This window comes from Mirounga angustirostris, unplaced genomic scaffold, assembly GCF_029215605.1.
Source record: "Mirounga angustirostris isolate CCGP_5_RB_7025 unplaced genomic scaffold, mMirAng1.0.hap1 SCAF_17, whole genome shotgun sequence".
NCBI classification, from domain to species: domain Eukaryota; kingdom Metazoa; phylum Chordata; class Mammalia; order Carnivora; family Phocidae; genus Mirounga; species Mirounga angustirostris.
The window spans coordinates 32456530-32478811 of NW_026991725.1; the positions used below are offsets into that span (position 1 = coordinate 32456530).

At 48.0% G+C, this 22282-nt stretch overlaps 1 protein-coding gene across 9 annotated transcripts in view; it reads right to left on the reverse strand.

Annotated features, from left to right (window-relative positions):
* Nucleotides 1–22282, reverse strand: part of ERN1 (endoplasmic reticulum to nucleus signaling 1) — an 82736-nt gene that overhangs the window by 19253 nt on the left and 41201 nt on the right. For 4 of the 9 annotated variants that reach the window (XR_010408549.1, XM_045888650.3, XM_064582735.1 and 1 more), the window contains 9 exons: nt 18486–18519; nt 17392–17464; nt 13364–13436; nt 10960–11082; nt 9665–9766; nt 8564–8825; nt 7225–7303; nt 6271–6436; nt 2471–2589 (listed from right to left, as the gene is read on the reverse strand). Coding sequence is in view for 8 of the 9 variants with exons in the window: in XM_045888650.3 (XP_045744606.1) it covers nt 2471–2589; nt 6271–6436; nt 7225–7303; nt 8564–8825; nt 9665–9766; nt 10960–11082; nt 13364–13436; nt 17392–17464; nt 18486–18519 (1031 nt within the window). In the remaining variant the exon portion in view is untranslated. Of the gene's footprint in view, nt 1–2470; nt 2590–6270; nt 6437–7224; nt 7304–8563; nt 8826–9664; nt 9793–10959; nt 11083–13363; nt 13437–17391; nt 17465–18485; nt 18520–22282 lie in introns of those variants that run through there. The other 5 variants (XM_064582731.1, XM_064582732.1, XM_064582733.1 and 2 more) reach the window with 2 other exon arrangements.

Below are 22282 nucleotides of genomic sequence, written 5' to 3' on the forward strand. Positions count from 1 at the left end.
ACTGAACAATTTCTGGCCAGATATAAATGAACCAAATGGTCAAGAGTAGTCATGACTACCGGGAAGGATCATACTGTAGAATGTGCTGGGTTGTTGTTTTTTTTTTAAGCTCACCAGAGATCACACAGCCAAATAATTGCTGCCTTTATCAAAGTGACTGTCTTGAGAGGCCAGGCTTTATTGCCGTGAGGTTATCAGTACTCAAAACAGTTCTAAGAGCAGTACTTTTGGAAGGGCCTTCAGATCCTATATTCTTTTGAAAATCCTCACTGAAGGCAAAGACATCCTCCTTTGAGGGTAGATTTGATATCTGGGAAAACTCTGATGTCATCGGTGACAAAGGCTGGTGAAAAAGTTGATAGTCACTTTAATAAAACCATTTCACATTAAAAAGGAAAGCCCTGTGTCTGCGCACACACATGGCTGAAGAATAATAAAGCAGCTTGCTTCTGTTGCTTGTAAACTTCCAGGGCAACTCCAAAAGCAAAATCATTTTTCTCACATATCCCAGTATTTTTCAAAGTTTCTGAAAAGCATCAGAATCTTTTGTTAAAGAAAACTTTACTTGGAAGCCCAAAATTAAACCAGATAAAAGTGGACCTCCCGTCCCAGCTTCCGGGAGTCTCTAGGACTCCAAGATCAGTTTGGGAAAATGCATCGATGTGTTCTCAAACATTCCGTGTCCCGGGAGTGCCGTCGCCAGCTGCCCAGTGAGGCGAACACACAGCCTCCCAGCAAGCGCAGACCTTGGCATCACCCGCCCTGCACACCTCCCCCCTGCCCCCCCCCAGGGCCCAGACTTCTGCCTGTGCCTCTCTCCCCTCTGGCTGCCCCACTCCCACAGTGTATGGGGTGGGGGCGGCGCAGCTGGTGGGGAGCAGACAGCTGAGGAATGTCTGCTGAGCGTGTGACCGGGAACAACACTAGGTTTATATTCGGTCAAGTGTTTGTTAAAAAGCTTGTCTTGTTGCCATATAAATGCACCTCAGAGTATTTTAATGGAGTTTTTAAAAGCTCTGCTCAAGTTTGGATGATTATTAAAATCTTAACTGTGGCTATCTCTGGGCATTAGATTAAGGGTCTGTCTTATTTTCTTCTCTATACTTTTATTTTCTACGTGTTTAGTGGTAGATATGAGTGACTTTAATAAGATCAACATCAGATCAAGACCTTATGGCACCAAAGTTTTCCAAAATCCCTGTCTTAGGACTCAGTGTGCTTCTCTAACTAGCTACCTGCAGAGACGACAGGCAACTCGAGGTATTTCGCTCTAGAGTCTTAAACAGCTATATAATTTTCCTTCCCTTTCTCTCTGGATAAAATCTGAGCCTTACAGTGAACTTGTGGTGATCTCGGTCCCCATATCAGCCCCCCTCGTCTTTCTCAGACCTTGCCCATAGTCCAGGCCCCTCTCAGGCTCGAGTCCCCCACGGCAGGGTTGCAGAAGTTGCCAAGTCTAAATGGCTTCTCTGGATGCCCTCCCTACCCCACTGGCCATGCTGGAATCCCCCCCCCCTGCAGAACCACCCTCCCGCCTTCTCCACCTGCTCTGCCTCAGAAGGCGGCCACCTATGGGCACAGCAGAGTCTCCCTGCCCTCTGGTTCCTGATTGGGACACACACCAGATTGGGGCAGGGGGAGGGAAAGGAGGTCCAATTCTTTGGGGTTTCTGAGTATGTCAACTGAAGCTCCACCTCCCAACTTCAGGCTAAAGGATGCTAAGAGAACCCCTAGGGCTGTCCACATCTGTGCGAATAATCCCTTTCTTAACTCCCCTCTGACCATCCTAATCTGGGTGGCCATCCGCATCCAGCTGAGACCCTGCCTGGCACTCTGTCTCTCCAGAGCTGCAGGAGGGCAGCCCAGGTCAGAGGCTCATGGCAGCTACCACCTGGGTGGGCCTCCCTGCTGCCCAAATCTCCATTCTGTGGGCACGCTGGGTCCCTGCCAGACCAAGCTTCTACCAGACCGAGCAGCCAAGCTGGCCGCTTCCAAAGGGCCACTCGTGGCTTCATGAAGCTTCAGGTCTCCCACCTCCTCTTCTCATCAACCGTTGGCTCCACTGCCAGGCGCAAGCAAAGCTCGGTAACATGGTTCCTCTGCAGCACGTGGTCCCACTTCCCACTGCCCCCCACCTGGTGGCCTCAGATCTGGTCTCAGCCCCAGAGCTGCACACGTAGGGTTCGTCCCATGTCTAGGCCTTCATCTCTGCTGTTCTCTGTCCTCCGGTGCCCTCTACTTCTGTCCCACCAGGCCAACTCCCTCCCCTGTCCCTCTGCCTTTCCCACGGCCCTCACTAAGCGCTCTGTCTTCCTACCCACCAGGCCTTCACTGGGTGATGTTGGCTATGGGTTCCCCAGCATTCCTCTCCCTTCCTGAGTCCACTGCAAGCTCCAAAGGCAAGGGCAAATGCCTTCCCCCAGCACCTGACACGAGGAGCCAGAAACTAACTGTTCACATCCCCACTCACTTCCTCAAAGCTCTTCTTCTCTGAATCGGCAGGAATCACGTTTTCCCGATGTTTGGGCAGGTTGTTGGGGAATCTCTCCAGCATCTTGGTAGATGCAGACAGGGGGGTTTCATGGTGTCCTATGAGAGGAAACAAATTTCCATGAGACCAGTTCCCCACAGTGGTAGCCCTCCATGCTAAGCTTAGGCAACAGTTGCTCCCCACTGAGGGGCCCAGAGTGCAAACACCCACATTTGTAAAGCAAGAGAAAAGGAGAGGCAGTTACCAGAAAAATATCATTAGGACAAAAATTTTATTACCCAGTGGCAGGTATACAATGTTCTGGATCTCATAATGAGGGGCAAAGAAGTGTCCTTGTCAGGAGAGATGAATCAGGATCTTTGGGATATGTTCAGAGCAAGACTTCTGTGGGTAATTCCTAATTTACCTTGTGGGCTGCTGAAGCATCTTGAAGCTTCATTAAAAATTCAAGCAGTTCTCGGGGCACCTGGGTGGCTCAGTTGGTTAAGCAACTGCCTTCGGCTCAGGTCATGATCCTGGAGTCCCGGGATCGAGTCCCGCATCGGGCTCCCTGCTCGGCGAGGAGGCTGCTTCTCCCTCTGACCCTCCCCCCTCTCATGTACTCTCTCTCATTCTCGCTCTCTCAAATGAATAAATAAATCTTTAAAAAAAAAAAAATTCAAGCAGTTCTCCCTTGAAGGCCTACCCTGTAAACATCACTATACTAAGGTGATCACGTTCCCACCTTGGTATTTAAATTGCTCAGGTGGAGTTCTATTCCTATTATCTAAATGGGAGCTTCCATCCTGGGAAGTGGTGAATTATTCACAAGAGAGAAACAGGATGCATTTGCTACGGGAGCAGGGGGTCATGGTTTTCTCAGCGCTCACTCACTGTTCTCTACGCTATTTGAAGACTACCTAGTATATGTTACACATTTATTGAGCATCTACTGTGTGCATATTACTGTAAGAGAGACAAAGTTGAATACAATAGGCAACTGGGATTCGATAATGGCTTGAAAATCTATTTAGCTCTAACGTTAAATGACTCCTATATTACCCAGAAGAGCCAGTTAACTCTCTCTCATTGGGCTGTTGGCCCCAGGACACACTTTCCTTTTTTGTTCTCTCCCTGTGATTTGGATCTCACCCTATGATCTTTCTACTGCTGTCCCAAACCTATCAGAGATTCTATGGTCTATATTTCTAAGACAAAAATAAACAAGAACTAGTCCACACTATGTACATTTCTTGATCTGGAAAAATCTTTAGATCAGTTCTCTGTAAGATTGTTCTTTTTTTTTTTTTTTTTTTTTTAAAGATTTTATTTGAGAGAGAGAGAGAACAGAGGAAGAAGCAGACTCCCCACTGAGCAGGGAACCTGACACAGGGCTTGACCCCAGGACCCTGGGTTCATGACCCGAGCTGAAGGCAGACGCTTAACCGACTGAACCACCCAGGAGCCCCTCTACAAGATCGTTCTTTGGGGAAACCTTGTCTTGTTTTGAACCACCACCAGTTTCCCCTTGTCTGTGAGAACTGTGAGACGTGCTTTGTTGGGAAGCATGATGTCCTCGTGTGGGGTCTACCTGCTTCAGACCCTGGAATCGGACTTGCTGATGGGGCCCGGGCATCTGAATGTGAGTTTCTCTGGGTACCTCTGAGGCTCACTAACAAGAAACCTTCCCCCTCCCCCTCCCAGGAGAAAACGGGTTGCTCTCCCATGTGTCCACTTGCACTACAGAGCCCTGGCTGCCCCACCCCCGGGGCCTGCTCCCGGGGTTTCAAGTCCTGCCTCCCTGCTAGTGACCTGGCAACAGACCACTACAGACAGGACTGGCCCGGATCCTCGCTTCCTGCTGTACTTCTGCTCACAGACAGGCGTCTCCCACAGCTGGGCCTCTGGTGCTCTCATGCTACACACGCTGAACCAACTGTTCCACAAGCATCATCAGGAGATCCCAACACATTTTTGTACAAACAGTACCTGGACTTCGTGATTTATTTATCATCATCATCATGTCCGGACCTACTGAATCAGGATCTCCAGGGGTCATACATGCTAATCTGACAAAACTCCCAGGGGAAGTCAAGAGCATCCCAGGTTAGCGCCACTGCTCTGGGGAAACCCAGAGACCACACCGCTCAAGCTAAGTGGACTCATTTTATTTTCAAGACCAACGTGGAAGTGGGGATATCCTTAATGTCTTCCCCAAAAACCAAATCAAAGGACACACTTACAAATGACATAAAAGGGCATGTCATTTTACCTGTGGCCCCGAGTCTCTGCAAAGATTGTCAAGTAGTTCCTTATTTAAAATTGACTAAAAAATGACTAGCTCTGGAATTCCTCCAGGGGACTTCAGAAGTGTGGGGTGATTCCCTAATTTACTTCTTCATACTTTGTTGAGTTTCTCAGTTTTCTTACTTGGACAACCTTTCCACTTTAAAAGGGTATCATTTTGCGACCTAGCCATGAAGACTTTTCCCCCATAGTTTTTATAGTCTTACGTATACATTTCCTTAGTTTCCAATAATTTTTTCACTTCTTAGCCACTGGTGGGCAGTTTATGTATCCCTTAACTGGTACAGAAAACTATGTGACCTTGTAATTTTAATGGCCTTCGCTCACAGCTATTTTCCCACATGGCCCACTCACACATGCTCTTGAAACTACTTCTGTTCAAAAAAAAAGGGCAGAATTACTGTTACCTCCTTTGCCCATTATTTGGTAGAAATAATAAGCAGAGAAAAAATGGCTACAGGGAGTCAGGAAGAACAAGACCCGGACAACCATAAAGGGACTGATCAGGACTCCAGGAGGCTCAGGCTCCTGTCTGCAACACCCAGTTACCACCCCCCACCAGCCCGGGTGCTGCCTCGGGGCCGATCCTGAGGCCTCCTGGGCCCACACTCTTCCGAGCCGCTCCACATCCCCTCCTGGTGCCTCCAGAGCTGCCCTCTCTCTGCCCCCTTCCACTCAGCAGCTGGCACCCACTTGCCTCCTGGCCCCCCTCACGAGGCCACATCCCCACCTCTCACCACCTCTGGGGCCGGGAGGCAGTGGAACTGGGGGAGACGGGGCACACAAAGGCAAATCAAACTCGAGAAAACTCTGCCCCGCTCTAATTACATGGGACACTTGCCAGAGACACAGCTCTTCTCACGTGACTCTGCCTTCATTTGTCACACTCACTGCCTTCGAGTGTCATCTCAACTTATCTCTGTGGCTGACGGGACCCCCCAATTCCCCCTGAGGGCCATTAGCAAGGACAGCAACAACAGAAGCGAAAGGAAAAGCCCCCCCCCACACACACCAGGGACTTCTGCCGTGGCTCCTTGACCCAAGTCCAGCCTTGATCTATTCATGGCTTCCAACCCTCCTGGGTCTCCAACCCTCCCCTCCCCCCAGCCCCCAGGGAACTCTTCCATAGGAATCGCCCTGGTTTCCCCTAAGTGGAATAACAAGGGTGTCTACTGGCAGAAATGAGGAGGTGGGTTCTCAAGCGCTTAGTGCCAGTGCCTGGCACAAACAGACGGTCAGTGTGCCAGAGAACTGTACAAAGGTTAACTCAGTACTTGGGTTTTGGAACATTAAATGGCTTTTGAGAATTGACTTGGTAACACAGCTACCCTGTTTCTTTTCCTTGGGGGTAAGAACGGCCCCAGGTCTGAAAAGACTATCTTGGACCTGAACTGAGCCCAGGGCCGAGTTGACCACGGTCACTAGCGAGGCCGGCCTTTGCCCACCAGGGGGCAGCACGTGGCGGCCGGAACGGATGCAAAACCCGCTCTTACCGATCAGAAGCCAGTAGTTCCTCAGGTAGTTGAGCTTGTTCTTCCCTTTGAGCCCAGGGTCAAACTTGAGGTCTGTGCTGGGCGTGATCACACACTCCCCTTTGTCCCCAATGGTGACCCCGTCGGTTTGGGGGCCTTCCAGCAAAGGAAGAGTGCTGCCTCGGGGCTGTGAATAAAGCACAGGAGCGAGGTCTGGGGCAGCTCTTGTAGACGTGCACCCAAGGGAAGCGATTTCTAGTGTGGGGCTGGTCCAGAACAGTCAGAGCAAGACACAAAGGCCCTCAGATGGCAGCAGCTCCTCCCTCAACACATGACACTGTTGCGCTGACACCTTTATCAGGGACATCTAAGTTCTTCTGTCTGGGACTTGGGAAGAATGCGTGTGGAATTTCCAGAGGCTACTGGGAGAAGCAGCGGTAAGTGAGGGGTGGAAGAAGCTCCGGCCAGGAGGCCGGTGCTGGCTCTGCACTTGGAAGAGGCTGGGGAGGTCTGAGGAGGCCTCGAGGGGTCACCAAAGGATGGAAAGGATTTGAGCAGGAAAAAGGAAGGGAGGGCATTTGACGCGTGAGGCACGGCCTGAACAAAGGTGGAGAAAGGCAAACAGGAACCTTCTGGAACTGGGGAGAAGATGGGCTGTACAACTCACACAGAGCCCCAAGCAGTGCGGCAGAAGGGCCCTGAGGGCGTGAACAGCAGCCTGGGCAGTTTAGACTTGAACAGGAAAGCAAAGCGGAATGACCGAGCTCCTTTGGCTTAAGAAGCTGCTCTTGTCATGCATCTTTCCTCAAGAAGTAGAATGTGGTATATGCAAAAACTGTTTCTGAGGGTCTAAGACCAGTGTCTTGCAATCTTTCCCCGCAGGATGTTAAAATATAGTTGAGTCATTCTTTGCCAAAATGGAAGAGGAGTGCTTGGGAGGAGGCTGCACCTGTGAGCCGCCCAGAGGAGACTTACCACAACGGCGACCCCCTCGTGAACCATGGAGGGGGAGGCATACAGGCTGGTAGAGTATTTCCCAACATACAGGGTGGGCCTAGAAGACAAGCAGAAATACGCATTCCAGCCATTCAATTTCTGCGTCCCACAAAAGGGGCCTTTCTGGAGAGAAGTATCCCAGGCCCAAACGCCACGCTAAGAATAACCAGATTAAACCCTGGCACTCGGGCAGTGGGGACGTGAAGGCAGGGCTACTGTCCTGGGTAGCTGTCACCGCCTCCAGAGACGCGCACAAGTCACCTAACTGCAAGCCTTGCTTTCCTCATCTGCCAAGGGCAGGGCTGCGCTGGACCATCCCCACGCCGGCCTGCAGAAACAACCACGGATGGTGCTCCCCCAGGAAGGACTGAATGCTCGTGGCCACTGCAAAGCCGCTAAGATGGCCCTGGCCATAGCCCGCTCTGACAGCCGAGCTGCCATTCTGAATTGTGACTCTTTGGGAGTCTAGAGGTTCCACAGAAGCCCTAAGAAACAGTTAGCTGCTCTCAGGTGGATGACTACAGCAAAGGGATACACAAAAAGTTCCAATCTGGGTGAGGCTTCTGCTCCCCCAGCTGGTGGGCTGTCCCTGCCTGGGGAATCGAGGGGTGAGGTGGGGGGAGGGTCCGGCTTGTCTGTGGGGTCAGCGTGAAAAGGCAGGGGCTGCACCTCCAGACCCCTTGTGGTTACCATCCATTGCCAGTTTGGGGTTGGTCGTCCACTAAATTCTTGAACCCTCTCTCAATAGATACCTCTCGTGTGAAAGGTGCTGTACAACTTAGAGAGCACTCTCCCAGTCTCATCCGCTCTCTCAGCAGCTCTGCAGAGCGGGAAATGGGGATTCGGCAAGGCCAAGGGAGCGAGGTGCAGGTTGCTAACAGGCGGGGATGGTGAACACAAGCCTGCTGAGGCTCAGGCATACATGCGGTAATACTCTTTCCCTGGTTTTGGAAACGAATATAACTTACGGTAAAAAATTTAGAAAATTTAGGAAGTTAAAAGGTAAAGATAGCTCTTATCCTCCCGTCAGCTGAGATAGATCCAAACTGTACTGTGGTTCTGAATCAGCAGTCTCTTATCCCTGTCCATATTTCTGATTTATTTAATACTTGAGAACTCCGAAGCGTCAAGGGATGCCCCGGTTCTTATACGCATTACAAGCTTTCCGACTGAGCCAGTCCTGGCTCTTTATCCACCTCGTGGCTTCCGAGAGACGTGCCCTGCACCGTGGCATCCTGTGTACGGTCTGCCACACTGCAGCAGGACCGGGACGTCTGGGTCACAGCTGCCCTCTTTTGCCCAGGGTCCCCTGACTCACGTCAGCTTGCTCTTGGCCTCCGTCTCCTTGGGGAACGGGTACTTCCACTTGGTGATGCGGCCCACCTCCCCAGACATGAAGGTCAGGTAGCGCAGGGTCTCCACGGCGACGTTGATGTGCATCACCTTCTTCAGACCCTCCCTCTGCCAAACATAAAAGGCCACCACGGGGGAAGCGTAGTTTTGGATCCACAGGACGTCGCCGGATTCACTGTCCACGGTCACCACCAGCCCGTCGCCGTTGGACACAAAGTGGGACATCTCTGTACAGATCAAATAAACAAAGCATGCGGTCTCACCCCATCTTGTGACCACATCCTCTCTGTCCTGGCAAGTGGCAGTCACTCAGCTAGAGGAAACAAGGCTTCTGGAGTATTCTCAGATACCCTCCTGACAATTTCACTTGTTTCCAATGAACCTGCACAGGCCCTACAACATCAGGACAGTGAGAGCTGCCTGCTTTATAAACATAAGATAGGACCACTCTGGGGAAGGCAATTTACTTGGTGAGGTTCTTTAGCGCTCTATGCAATTAGTGCGAGTCAACAGTGAGGAGGAAAGAGCCAGTGGAGAGGCCTAGGATTCGGATATTTTATAGCAATCATTTCGAACCAACTGATGGAGTGGAAAGTCAAAGCTGACCACTGACACGGCCCACATCTGCCCCACAGAGGAGATTTCTGTCAAATTTTCAGGTATCAGTGTTCAGATGGCAAAACTGGCTTTCAGTTTTCATTTGAGTTGGGGGAACATTTACGAGAGAAATAAACCAGGGGATGAGTCACATTTAGGGGGTGGGTTGTTCACGTCACAGCAGGTACTTAGTTCTGCTTCCCATGGGTTTGTGGTACGTTCCTTCTGGGACACAGAGAGACTCAACAAGGCGCATCCTCCCTCCTCTCAGGCTAAATGGCCCACCCGTTCTACTAAGGCTCCCCTCCACACTTCTCGCCCAGGCCCCGGCCTTCAATACCGACTGTCGAAGCCTTAAGAAAGCCCAGAAGCTGGTGGCTGAGAGTGCCTTAAAAGAAAACCCAGCGTTTGGCTTCCTCAGCGGTCACACGTACCCAGCCAGCCGTGCAGAGCCGCTGGGAGCACTTACTGTAGTCCCCGTCGTCCTCGGGCAGAGAGGCTGCGTAGTCGAAGTAGGTGGCGTTCCACCGGAGCTCACGGGTTTTGGTGTCGTACATGGTGATGGTGTACTCTGGAGAACACACACCAGCCGGTCACCTGCAGGGGCCACAGCACCCGCTGAGGTGCCGACCTTACCTACGTTGCAACAGACAAACCCTCCCCACACCATGTGTGAAGCGTCCAGGCCGTCCACGGGGCAAGAGAAAGGCCATGTGGGCAGGAACCGAAGTCCCAGACACATGAGTGAACCTGGCCGACAGCATGTGGAGCAGGGACAGGGCACTTGCGCTGTGCCCTTGAACTCAAGACTCACAGAATCAATATCACCGTGTTTATTTACTTTTTTTTTTATTGCACATCACTGTTTTATTTTTTTTATCACGGTGTCGTTTAAAACCACCTAAGTGATGGGGTGGTTTAGAATACAGCAACAGTTAGCTGATGTTAGAAACTGGCACCCAGATGTGGGAGAGGGCCACGACAACACATGGAAACGTGTGGCATTGGCTGGGACAAGATGGCAGGGAGAGGGTGGCAGGCTGACGTGGAGACCGAAGGAGCAGTAAGGAAACTGCTCCTGGAAGCTGCAAAGGGGTGGCCCAGGTCACACCACGAGACACTCTACTAGTAGGACCACGGCTTGCAGTAACTTGGAAAAGCACAAGAAAGCACCTAAGGATCTTGCGGGTCTGGCTGAGGAGATCTCCAGGCAGAACGCAGAAAGTGCCAAGCAGTTTCTCTTAACTGCATGTGATATAATGTGAGACAGAGGGGCTGAAGAAGAAACCATTCAGTTTTCAAGCTGAATACAGAGAAAATAGAGAGGGGTCAGGACTGACGCTCCAGCTGGAAGAGTCTCACTATAAAGAAGGCCTCAGGGTCAAGATCAAATCAAGCCAAACAGGTGCATACCTGGTGGAGAGGGACCTACTGCGGAACGTCTTTAAAAATAGCAATGCTTATTCTGGGAACTGATTGGAAAATGTTTAAATCTGGGAAATACAGCCAGAGAGGCGCTAAAAGAGGCCATAGCTGCATCACGGAGGCTTTGCAGCCTATGGTGCTGTGGGTTCATCCCTCAGGCCATGGGGAGCCATCAGGGGGGCTTCTAAAGGGGAACAACGTGGTAAAATCTGTGTTTGGAGAAGACAGCTCTGGCCACCTTCTAGAGAATAAAGCCTGGAGCAGAGACCCAGGGAGAGGCTACTTCACGTCCTTTTCTGGAAACAGGCAGGTTGTACACAACAGAAGGTCCCTTCTTACCCGTTCGCCCAAGATACAGCAGAGAGGTTGAAGGGCAGAGGCTGTCTGCAAAGGCCGATGACAGAGTCTGCTGCTTCTCCCCAGTCAGGAGGTCAATAACGTACCAAATGTCCTGCTTTTTACCTAAAAGGTCACAAGGACACACTGTGGTTTACACTCACCCCATATGGAAAAAAATGTATCCCTGCCAAACTAGCAGGCCAAGATGTTTTCTGAGCTGAGAGGCCCAGAGTTCTCCTGGTGTTGAAGACATTTCTATGATGCTCTGAGGGTGACAAGGTGAATGCTACTGCAGAGTTAATAAAACTTCTTGGCCCACTGGGTCTTATAATAACTTAATAGCCTAATGATGGTTTAAAAATGTCTTCAAACCTAATAAAACTCATAGATTTCATTGCTTTGATGAGTGGCCTTAAATATGAAAAGCCTGGCCTCTGAAGGACAATCCTTTTCCCACAGACTAGGATCTATATAAATAGAGAAATGCACCCAGGGTTTACCTCCCTGGTAACCAACATTCATAGATCTCCACACCCCTACTAAGGAGCCCACATGTAAAGAGGATCTACAGTTACTGTTTATAACTCTAATTAGCTGGTACCTGGGACTAGGTAGTAGAGTTGGTTGCAACCTGGTGGTAATGAGGCCAAACTTATCTCAGCCCCGGACTCCAGCCAGTAAGTTATTCCCCAGGCACACACACTATACCCCCACACCTTGGTCTGCTAATTAAAAGGTGTGAACATGTCTCTACGGTACATACACCAGAGCAACCCGCTAATGTTGGGTCGGTAGCATGGGCCTCCCATCTGAAAGTCAACACATTCACCATAAGGTATGCATTTCTATTTTGTAAGGCACGGCCTCTGGTCACTGGGATCTTCCTCACTTATTGGCCAACGGTCCTATTTCAAGGGACTCTTGGAAGCAGAGTACAGAGATGTCAGGAAGATCACATGTCTGTGATCACAGATCACAGACAGGGCATCAGAATTTGCTGGAGCTACCTTCAGTTCAACAGGTGTAACATACAGGCCTAGTCTACATATGTGAAACTTGTCCATGGATGATAGTTTTCTGTTTTCAACGACAAAATCTTAATGTGAAAAAGATCTGCAGATAGAGTGAAAACATCACCAAACAGCCATGCCCATGATCCCTTTCCATCTGGCATGACACCCTTCTGGTGACTTCGAGGACCATTACAGTCTGCGTAACTCAGCTACCTCTTAAAGGATGGACTGGGCAATTGCCACAGTTTTAAATATGCTTAATGAACTCACTTAAGAGGGCACCACACAGAGATGATAGAAACACACTATCCTAAATGCAACGTAAGTGATGAACCGCTGGTAAAAGTTAGAAGCCCAGACAGACAACACTGACACAGTCAGAAGATGGTCAGGATGGGGCGCCTGGGTGGCTCTGGTTAAGCGTCTGCCTTCGGCTCAGGTCATGATCCTGGGGTCCCGGGATCAAGCCCCACGTCTGGCTCCCTGCTCAACGGGAAGCCTGCTTCTCCCTCTGTCCCTCCCCCTACTTGTGCTCGCTCTCTCTAATAAATAAATAAAATCTTAAAAAAGAAGATGGCTCAGGAGAGAGAGAGAAAGCCTATGTTGATCACTTCCTCTGAATCTCGAGGCTTGGGGCTTCCTCATCCTGAAGGTGTGGAAGAAAGCAACAGCCCCTGTGTCCAGGCAAAAAATTAAAATCCAGCCTGCACTTGAGGCCCAGGAATACACATAAAGCTCCCGAGGCATGAATAGGCAATAAGCACTTTCAGTTCCTCAGAAGGAAAGCTGCTATGTAAATACAGGATATTATTACTACTATGATTTCAAGATAAACACAGCTCTCCTTTGTATTACAAATGCATTTTTATTGACATTTTGGCAGCAACACGGTAAAAGAAAAGCAGGGGATCTGATGCTTTCAAAGAGGTGACCCCATAGATATGAAGGCAGCTTATCTAGCCAAGCTGTTAAGTGCTGTTTTATCCAATATTCTGATAGCAGGAAATACTAAGAAAGTCCTATAATTAATAGGCAGAACCTGGCTTCCCTTTCTTGGCTCAGACTATTGTGTTCACTTTAAATTTCATCCAATTGCTCCTGGGTATGTTGCAATCTTTAAATCACAGGGGTAAGTCAACACAGCAGCTAAAAGCCTGTTAAATGAGTAACCATATTAATGGTGTCAAGTCTGCTCCCAAGTGGGGGGAACCCTTTCTTAATTGGTCAGCTGATCCTGGCGCGAACAAGCACAACCGAGGCAAGAAAGACCTTTCCCAGAAGGCTGGTGGGGAGTCACCGCACACCTCGCTCTCTGACGCGCCACTTTCCCAGATTCTGGGACTCATTTCCAAAGAGATCAAAGTCTCAGTGTTGAAAACAAGAACTCTTACCCATGTAGAGAATTCCGTCTGAACTTCGGCATGGGGATGCCTGTACCAACTCTGGGATGGTAAAAGGAAGTTTCTTTAAAAAAGGAGGCAAAGGAAAAAATAAGTTAACCAAGTCTTGTGCAATTATTATAATTTTACTGCACAGTCTGTTTCTGTTACCCAATTCTGCTAAGAAGAGAGAAGCAGTGTGGATGGTTGATGGGAGTTTTCCTAACTGGAAACCAAGGAGAAGGGCCCCCCCAAGCTTCTTTAACCACTTTGAACAAGCCTCCAGCTCCCAGATAACCTCCCCCCAGAAGCCCCTTAAAGTGTCTTTTCCAGAGCACCTCTGGGGGAGACACAAACCTTTTCTAAAAAGACTTATACAAATATGGAGAAGTTATACAATTTTTGAAATTGGGGGGGGGCGCAGAAAGAACTCTCTTGTCTTTGAAAATTGACCCAGAGCCAGCTAGGCTGAGTGGAATGACATGCTTTTCAGAGTGTGGATGAGCCATGAGATTAATTCTGAAGAGAAGCAACCTCAGTACCCAGCTGAAGCTTTAAGGGAAAGGAGAAGTAGTCATTATGTGGGTGACCCAGGAGTTTGAGGTGGAAAAAGTCACTTTGATGTTTTCATTAAATAATGCTCTACTGAAAAAGCAAGAGAATTAAGACTTTTGTTATTAAAAAGAAATTATGGTAGGTGCAGGAAAAGAAACTAAACTCAAAAGAATTCACATGTTTCAACTGCATTTCATCATAAAACTGAGTCTTCTGAGTCTACAGCTGACACGTGACGAGTTCCTTTGGTTAATGTTCGTTTCGGTATACTTTATTTTTGGAACATTCTGTGTTCTTGAAACTATTCTACAGATACCTGCTTCTACTACACTGTCATCTTTTTCTCCAAAAAAGAAAAGATGTCTCTCTAGCTTTAATAAACAGAACTTGAAATAATCAATCATTTGGATTTTCCCATTACCCTCACATTTAAAAGGAGAAATGCCACAGGAGGCTGACATGGCTGACTGGGTTTTTGCCAGATGTTTTGGAGAATCAGAAGGTCGTTGCAAGCCTTCCAGTCTGGAGCCCTATAGTCTGCTGAGCATTTCTACAGGCCGCCTGTTCAAGGCCCAAACTGGGAAACACATGGCTTGCGGAACTGTTAACCCACAACACAGGAAGACGTGAGGGGTGGTGGTCAGAGCATCCTTTGGAAGTTCGAGCTCAAGTCCCAAGTTCCAACACTTGACACTTTGGCCTTGGGCACATTCCTTCACCTCTATGGGTGAAGTTTCCATGCCTCTTACGTAGGATAACGTCTCTATCCCAGAGGGCTGCTGAAACATGAGACAACTTCCACAAATCGCTGCACACAGTGTCTAGCAAACAGAGCACTCAGAAACAGGCTCTGGGTATATGAAGGGAAATGCTGACAGTGGGACATGCACACCTGTATGCAAGGCTTGCCTTCCTCCCATCGGTTCCAGTCATGGGTATTCAGAAGATAAGGTTAAAATATCCCGATTAGGGGCACTTGGGTGGCTCAGTTGTTAAGGGTGTGCTTTCGGCTCAGGTCATGATCCCAGGACCCTGGGATCGAGTCCCACATCGGGCTCCCTGCTCGGCCGGAAGCCTGCTTCTCCCTCTCCCACTCCCCCTGCTTGTGTTCCCTCTCTCGCTGTCTCTGTCAAAAAATAAATAAAAATCTTAAAAAAAAAAAAAAAAATCCCGATTAGAACTCATAGCCACTTACATTCTAGACCACTGGTTCTCAACCTTGGCTGCACATTAGAATCACTTGGAGGCTTTTTTAAAAAAAAAAACACTTTCTGTTGAAACAGAACATACAAATGGCACACGGAAGTGTACAGTTCAGCTCAGTGAAATTGCGCAAAGTGAACCAACCCACAGAGCCAGCATCCACAAGGAGCAGCGGGACGTTTCCAGCACTCTGAAAGCCCTTTTCTTGCCTTCCCTTCCAATCATAACCGTCCAGGGTAATCATCATCTTAACTTCAGAACAGCATAGACTAGTTTTTCCTGTCTTGGAGCTTTATATAAATGAATCAGTGTGCAGCCTTTCTTGTTTGTCATCTTCTGTCCAACCTTTGGTTGGTGAGGTTCATCCATGTTACCACGAAGAGTCGCAGACTGTTGCTTCTCACTGGTATAGACTATTAAATTGTATCACTGTTCCATAATTTCTTTATTCTGTCTACTATTGATGCTGTCTGGGCAGTTTTCACCTCTCGGTTATTCTCAGTAACGCTGCAGTACATTTGGGTTCCTGTCTTTGGTGAACACACACAGGCATTTCTGTTGGGTACATAATAACCTGGGGAGGCTTACTGGGTCATAAAGCTTTACAGATTCTGCCAAACGGTTTCCAAACTGGATATGCCAAGTTGCACTTGCTCCAGTGTCCAAGAGCTCTGGTTGCTCCACTTCCCACCCCAACACCCGTTTTGTCTATTTTCCTCATCTTAGCCACTCTAGTGAGTGTGTAGTAGTAGGACATTGTGATTTTTATGTGCATTTTCCTAATGACTAATGAAGCTGGGTATCTTTTCGTATGTTTAATGACCATTTGGATATCCTCTTCTGCTATTTCTCTATTGGGTTCTCTTTTTAATAATCCATAGTTCTTTACATATTCTGAATACGAATCCTTTGTTGGAGTCATATGTGTATTGCAAGTACAGTGTGGCCTGCCTCTCTTAATGGTGTCTCTTAATGAAGATAAACCCTTAATTTTAATATAAATGAATATATTGGTTTTTTTCCTTTATGGTTAGTGTGGAGTGTTTGTTTTGTTTATCTCATTCTACTTAAGAAATCTTTTCTGCGGCACCTGGGTGGCTCAGCTGGTTAAGCGTCCAACTCTTGGTCTTGGCTCAGGTCTTGATCTCACGGTTTTGTTTTCAAACCCTGCACTGGGCTCCACGCCCAGTGTGGAGTCGAGTCAAAAAAAAAAAAAGAAAGAAAGAAAGAAAGCTTTTCCTACTCTAAGGTTGTGAAGATGTTCTGCTACTTTTTTTTCTTAAAGTTTTATTTCACATTTCACACTTAGGTATGCCATCACTCTGAAACTAAGTTTCGTGTGTCTGGTGTGAGGCAGAAGTTAAGATACTTTTTCATGGACATCCCAGCTGACTCATGCCATTTATTGAAAGACCACCCTCCCCCACTGCACTGCAGCATCACCCTTGTCATAAATCAGGTGACCATAGTGTGGACCTGTTTCTAAAGTCTCTTATCCGGGGAGCTTTTAAAAATTGCTGATGACCTAGATCAATTAAGTGGAAACTTTTGGGATTGGGATCTAGACTTTTTTTTTTTTTTTTTTTTTAAGAGTTCTCCAGGTATTACAATGTGTAGCTAAGGCTGAGAACCACTGGTCTAGGTTCTCAAATGACAATGGGATGGGAATGGAATATCACCAGCTCCCCATGCCAGAAGGGGACATTTGCTGGGGTGGGTGGGGGTAGGCAATGCTTCAAACTACCCTCCACCCCCAATTTGAGAATCTCTAGTTAGAGGAAGTCCTGCTGTTAAAGGGAGTATTCTACCCCTCCAGTGTGCTGGCTGGACCATGGGAACCTGCTGGTCTAGATCAGCGTTTCTGGATTCTGGCTGCCATTTAAAAGCTCATTTAGATGGGTGCCTGGGTGGCCCCGCTGGTTAAGCGTCTGCCTTCAGCTCAGGTCATGATCCCAGGGTCTAGGGATTGAGCCCCACATCGAGCTCCCTGCTCAGCGGGAAGCCTGCTTCTCCCTCGCCCTCTGCCCCTCCCCACCACTCGTGCTCTCTCTCTCTCAAATAAATAGATAAAATTTTTTAAAATAAAAAAAATAAAAGCTCATTTGGGAAGCTTAAAAAAAAAAAAAAAAAAGATATTGATGCCCAGATCTCACTCCAGACCACCTGAATCACAATCTCCAGGAATTTTTTTTTTTTAAGCTCTTAGGTGATCTCAATGTGCAACAGTTGAGGACCACTGGTCTGGAACCTCTGAAGTACACAAAGAATCTAAATACACTCACCGTCAGGCCTTCATTATTCTTGCCCCCAAGCGTATACAGGCTGCCATCATTGGGATCTGGGAGGAAGGCAGGCCTAGAGGTTGAGCAGTAAGTATTAGTGATAAATTATAGCCCAGGGCGCAGAACAAAATATCAAAGCCATGCAAAGTCATGATTGGGGGGAAGGGGGGATGTGTGTGTATAAGACAATTCCACCCACTGCTCTTTCACTTTTAGCCACAAATAAAATATCCCTATGGTGATAGGCTATATTTGAGCAGAAAAAAGCAACCTGCAAGAAAAAAAAAAAAGGAAAAAACCATAGAAGAGTAAATCACCATTTGGTCAAAGCACTCTGGATGATGGTAAGTAAGTGAAAAAGGACCCAGTAAGTCTGCTTTTCAGTTTCTAAGTCAATTGTGTATAGAACTTCAACAATTAATATTTAATAGCATGGAACAGTACATAAACAGGTAGGACAAATCTACCTTTAGTGTTCAACAAACATTTATTTTTAAACTGGAGGCAATAAAAGCAGACTCTGAAAGCTTGACATCAGAGAAAACATGCCAAGGAGATGGCTGATGGTCTCCAGTCCATGGCTTCCTGTGAAGCAGATACGAGGTAGGCTTTGGTAAGGTTAACCTGGTGAAGTCTGAACTAGGAGCAGGAACTCAAAAACCCCTTGCTGAATCTTTTCTGTGCTTAGGATGTCCCATCATTTGAGCTCTTACAGGGGCCATAACACACTCTCTAGTAGCAGGTCACGTTCACGTTTCCTTTCATGGTACGACAGTGAAAAGGGAGAGATCTAAACCCTTTGGTAGGACTTTGGCAGCTTAAGCTCAAAACTCAACTTGAGTTTCATCTCAAGGAAGCCTCTTTAATATCACTGCCTCCCTCCCCCGAAGAACTGACCACACAACCCAGGTCATAGCACCTATAAGACTTGATGTCTCCATCATTCTCATTATACCTTAAGTGTATAAGAGTGTATGCATATATGCACTCCCAGCAGTTAGCCTCCTAAATACTGACTAAATAATTAAGAAAATGAATTTTTAAAAAAAGGAAAATGAATTAAAGGGAAGTACTGAACAAATCAGAACACTTACTCTTCCACATGTGTTGGAACCTGCAGAACCGGATCTGTGCAAAAGAACAACAAAGGCATCATCAGACAGACTCTAAAATATCCGGATTCCAAGAAGGTCCCCAGGACAGATTCACAAGTGGTATCAAAATCTTAAATTTACCAGAGAGTGTATATGAAGGCACTTTGGAAAACACACCCAGGGATGCCTGGGTGGCTCAGTCGGTTAAGCCTCTGCCTTCGGCTCAGGTCATGATCCCAGGATCCTGGGCTCCCTGCTCAGGGGGAGTTGGCCTCTCTCTGTCTCCCTCTGCTCCTACCCCCCTCTCGTACTTGCTCTCTCTCAAAATCTTAAAAAAAAAAAGACAACACACACCAAAGACACAGATTGTCACCGAGACTGGCTAGAGAACATAGCAGAATGGAACTGATGTCAAGAAACGTGCACACAGGGGCGCCTGGGTGGCTCAGTAGGTTGAGCATCTGACTTTTGATTTCAGCTGAGGTCATGATCTCAGTATCATGAGATCAAGCCCCATGTCAGGCTCCATGCTCAGCGCAGAGTCTGCTTGAGGATTCTCTCTCTCCCTCTCCCCCACCACTCTAAAACAGATAAATAAATCTTAAAAAAAAAGAAACATGCACATAACTTGGGGAATGGACAGCGAAGGAAGAACCAGTCGCAACCCACAGTGGACAATGAGTCATAGTGTGTCGGACACATCAAGGACTTTTAAAACCGAAGCCATCACCTTGTCACAGATTCCTGGAGTGATACTAGGAACTCCCATTGGGAAAAACAAAACTGTGGCTTAAGAATAAATTTTCCTGTTGATGAGAATTTGGTTGGTGGTAAGTGGATACACCCCATTGGGGCAGCATTATGGCGATCTGAGAGCCTCCAAGGGCTTGTTTCCCTTGATTCCCTTTGATCCATAAATTATTCCCTTTCTATAAAAATCGAGATTAAAAGTAATATGAAACATAGAAAATGCTTTGTGTACAAAGATGCTCACAGTAGCATTATAAATGACTTAACTATTCAATAATATGGTTAAATTAGGGAATGTCCACTTGGCAGAAAATTAAGGCTTCTAAAAGGGCTTATACCCTTTTAAAAACATGTACAAATCTTTACATTGTGATGTTCAGGAGAAAAGATAACATTATACAGAGTATTAATGCAACTGAGGAGAAAATCTTCAATGCACATAGAAAAAAAATGATGGAAAGGCAAAAAAACATGCCAAGTTATTTTTATTGGAAGTGACTCCCCCACCTTTTCTGTAGTTCCCAAAATCTAAACAGGCATTACTGTTTAAATTGGGGGGAAAAGCATTTTCTCAAAGTCAATTTTATATTTTCAGTAGTCAAAACCAGGAGAATTTCTCCCTCCCCAGATCCTCCCAGGCTCGAAGCAAGAGGATGCTCCCGGTTCCCGGAGGCCGACGGCGGTGGCATCAGGGCGCACCGACAGGACGCAGAGCGAAAATCCACAGGCGTAGGGCAGCGCCGTCCTGAGGGATTCCCAGCAACCAAAGCCCCGCGGGCCGCACAGCCCCGGCGTCTGCAACGTCAGAGCCGGGGCTGAGGATGGCAAATAGTGTCACAGGGTTTTGGATGCAGCGTGCCAGGCTCCACAGCTGGTCGTGACAGACGGCTGCCTGATTCCCCCGGTTGCCTGGGATTCTCAGATGAAGAGAACTCTTTCAAGCCTTATCATCTGTTGACTTTGCTCTGCAAGCCCAGCTCCTACGCAAAAGCATACACGGTGTTCACGGGGACAGAAGCGCACACAGCACACGTGGTCTGTGGGCAGCAAACAAACAATTCATTAAGCCGAAAACATTTTAGGAAACAGGAGGAACTTTCAGTTAGGAAGTGTTTAGCGTCCCCATTAGTCACCTCTCGGTACACTCTCACAAACAGACTGATGCAAGAGACAGGAAACAAGAGCGCGCGGCGTTCACCCACTGAAAGGGGCCGCGGTGCCATCACGGCCCAGCTCCCGCGACCTGGCCCGGACGGCGTGCAAGCCCGGAGGAGCGACAATGCCACACGCAGTGTGAACAAAACACGGCAGTCAGAAGGCCCCTTTTTTTGTTCATCTCGGCTGCTCTGAGCTACCGCAGATAAACACAGCTGAAGAGGACGCTGCCGGATTCCCGCCCTTCCCCGGCAACAAGACGCGGAGACCGACAGGATTTCCAGTCCTGGTCACAGGCTCATGTTTGCCGGACGGCGCTCGCGCCCGCTCAGACACCTGTCTGCAGGTGCAGGTTTTCCTGGTTTTCTAGAGCTCATCCGCTGGTCACCTGACACTGAGGCCTGAAGTCCCAACACGTGTCCTGTACCCGACAGGTTCCCGGGAAGACAAAGGCCACTGGCAGGAGCCAGGGAACGACCCGTGGGACAGATATACGGGTGTGTAAGAACTGTGCTTCTAGAATTCTAGGCTTAGGAGGACAGGAACTCCAGTAGGAGGAGCTTCTGGTCATCTTAGCATTCCCATCCACTCACTATGATACAGGCCCTGGAATGAACATGTGCAGAGCTGGAAGCCATGTAACAGCACCACCATTAAGTCAGTTCCCACGGGTGAGCAAAGTGCTGCTTGGCTTCTGAGGGGGAGCGGTGACCTATACCCTAGGTTTTTGTTTTCTTAAATAATCGTTTGCATCTGTGATCTGCTTCAAAATACTATAGAAAAAAGGGGCGCCTGGGTGGCTCAGTGGGTTAAAATGCGTCCAACTCTTGATTTCAGCCTGGGTCTTGATCTCGGGGTGGTGGGATCGAGCCCTGCGCTCAGTGCAGAATCTGCTTGTCCCTCTCCCTCTACCTGCATGCACGTGCGCTCTCTCTCTCTCTCAAACCAAATCTTTAAAATACTACGAGAAGGGCAGATAAAACGAAAAATGGCAGCCAACTGATAACTGTTAAAGATGAATGTGGCAACACTGGGGAGTTATTTTGCTATTCCCTCTACATATGCTTGAAATTTTCCATAACATAAAAGATTAGAGATAAAAAAAATATTTGGAAAGCCAGCAAAATAAAAGTAAACAGCATCATCTGAAAAATGTGCAATGAAAGCCCAACATGGAAAAGTGCTTGTTTTTATTTAATAATGAGAACTGGTATCAGGCAAGATTCTTGCTTAAAAAAAAAAAAAAAAATTCAGCCATGTGAAAAGAAACTTGGCCTACGTATAAGGCTATAAACAAACACTGCTACAAAACAAGCCACTCTATCTATATGGAGACTGATCAGGATAAAAGCCATCTCACAAAGCTGTTTCACTTTCAGAAGGGAAAAAAGGGGTGGGGGCGGAGGGGGGCTTGCTTTGCAAGTATGAAAACGGGTTAATCAAGGTAAAGGCAAGGCTATCAGAGGAGGAACTGACAGGGGCAGACACAAACCTGCTCACTGCTCCCCAGAGAGCAGCCCCCGGACTGGACCGATTCCCCTAACAGGTCCAGCTCAGGCTTGAAATGGCATAATCTTTACCCCCAGAGAGACCGGATGACGTTGTGTGACCGGACTGCCACTGCTGTGCTCATCGAAGCCTCTTTCTTAACCAGGGACAGAAATGCCTCCAAACAGATGGTCACATCCTTCCTTTGCCCAAGTTCACAAGGGTGAAAATGTAAACATTTTTATTTCCACAAGACATGAATTTTCGTCTTTCCACGAATACCTGTTGCACCTTCATTCTCCATCCCATCCTCTCTGGAACCTCATGCCCTCTCCTTCTGTGCTGGGCCACACGTGGACTCTTGACTTTGCTCCGTCCTGAGCTATGGGTCTTCATGGCTCCAT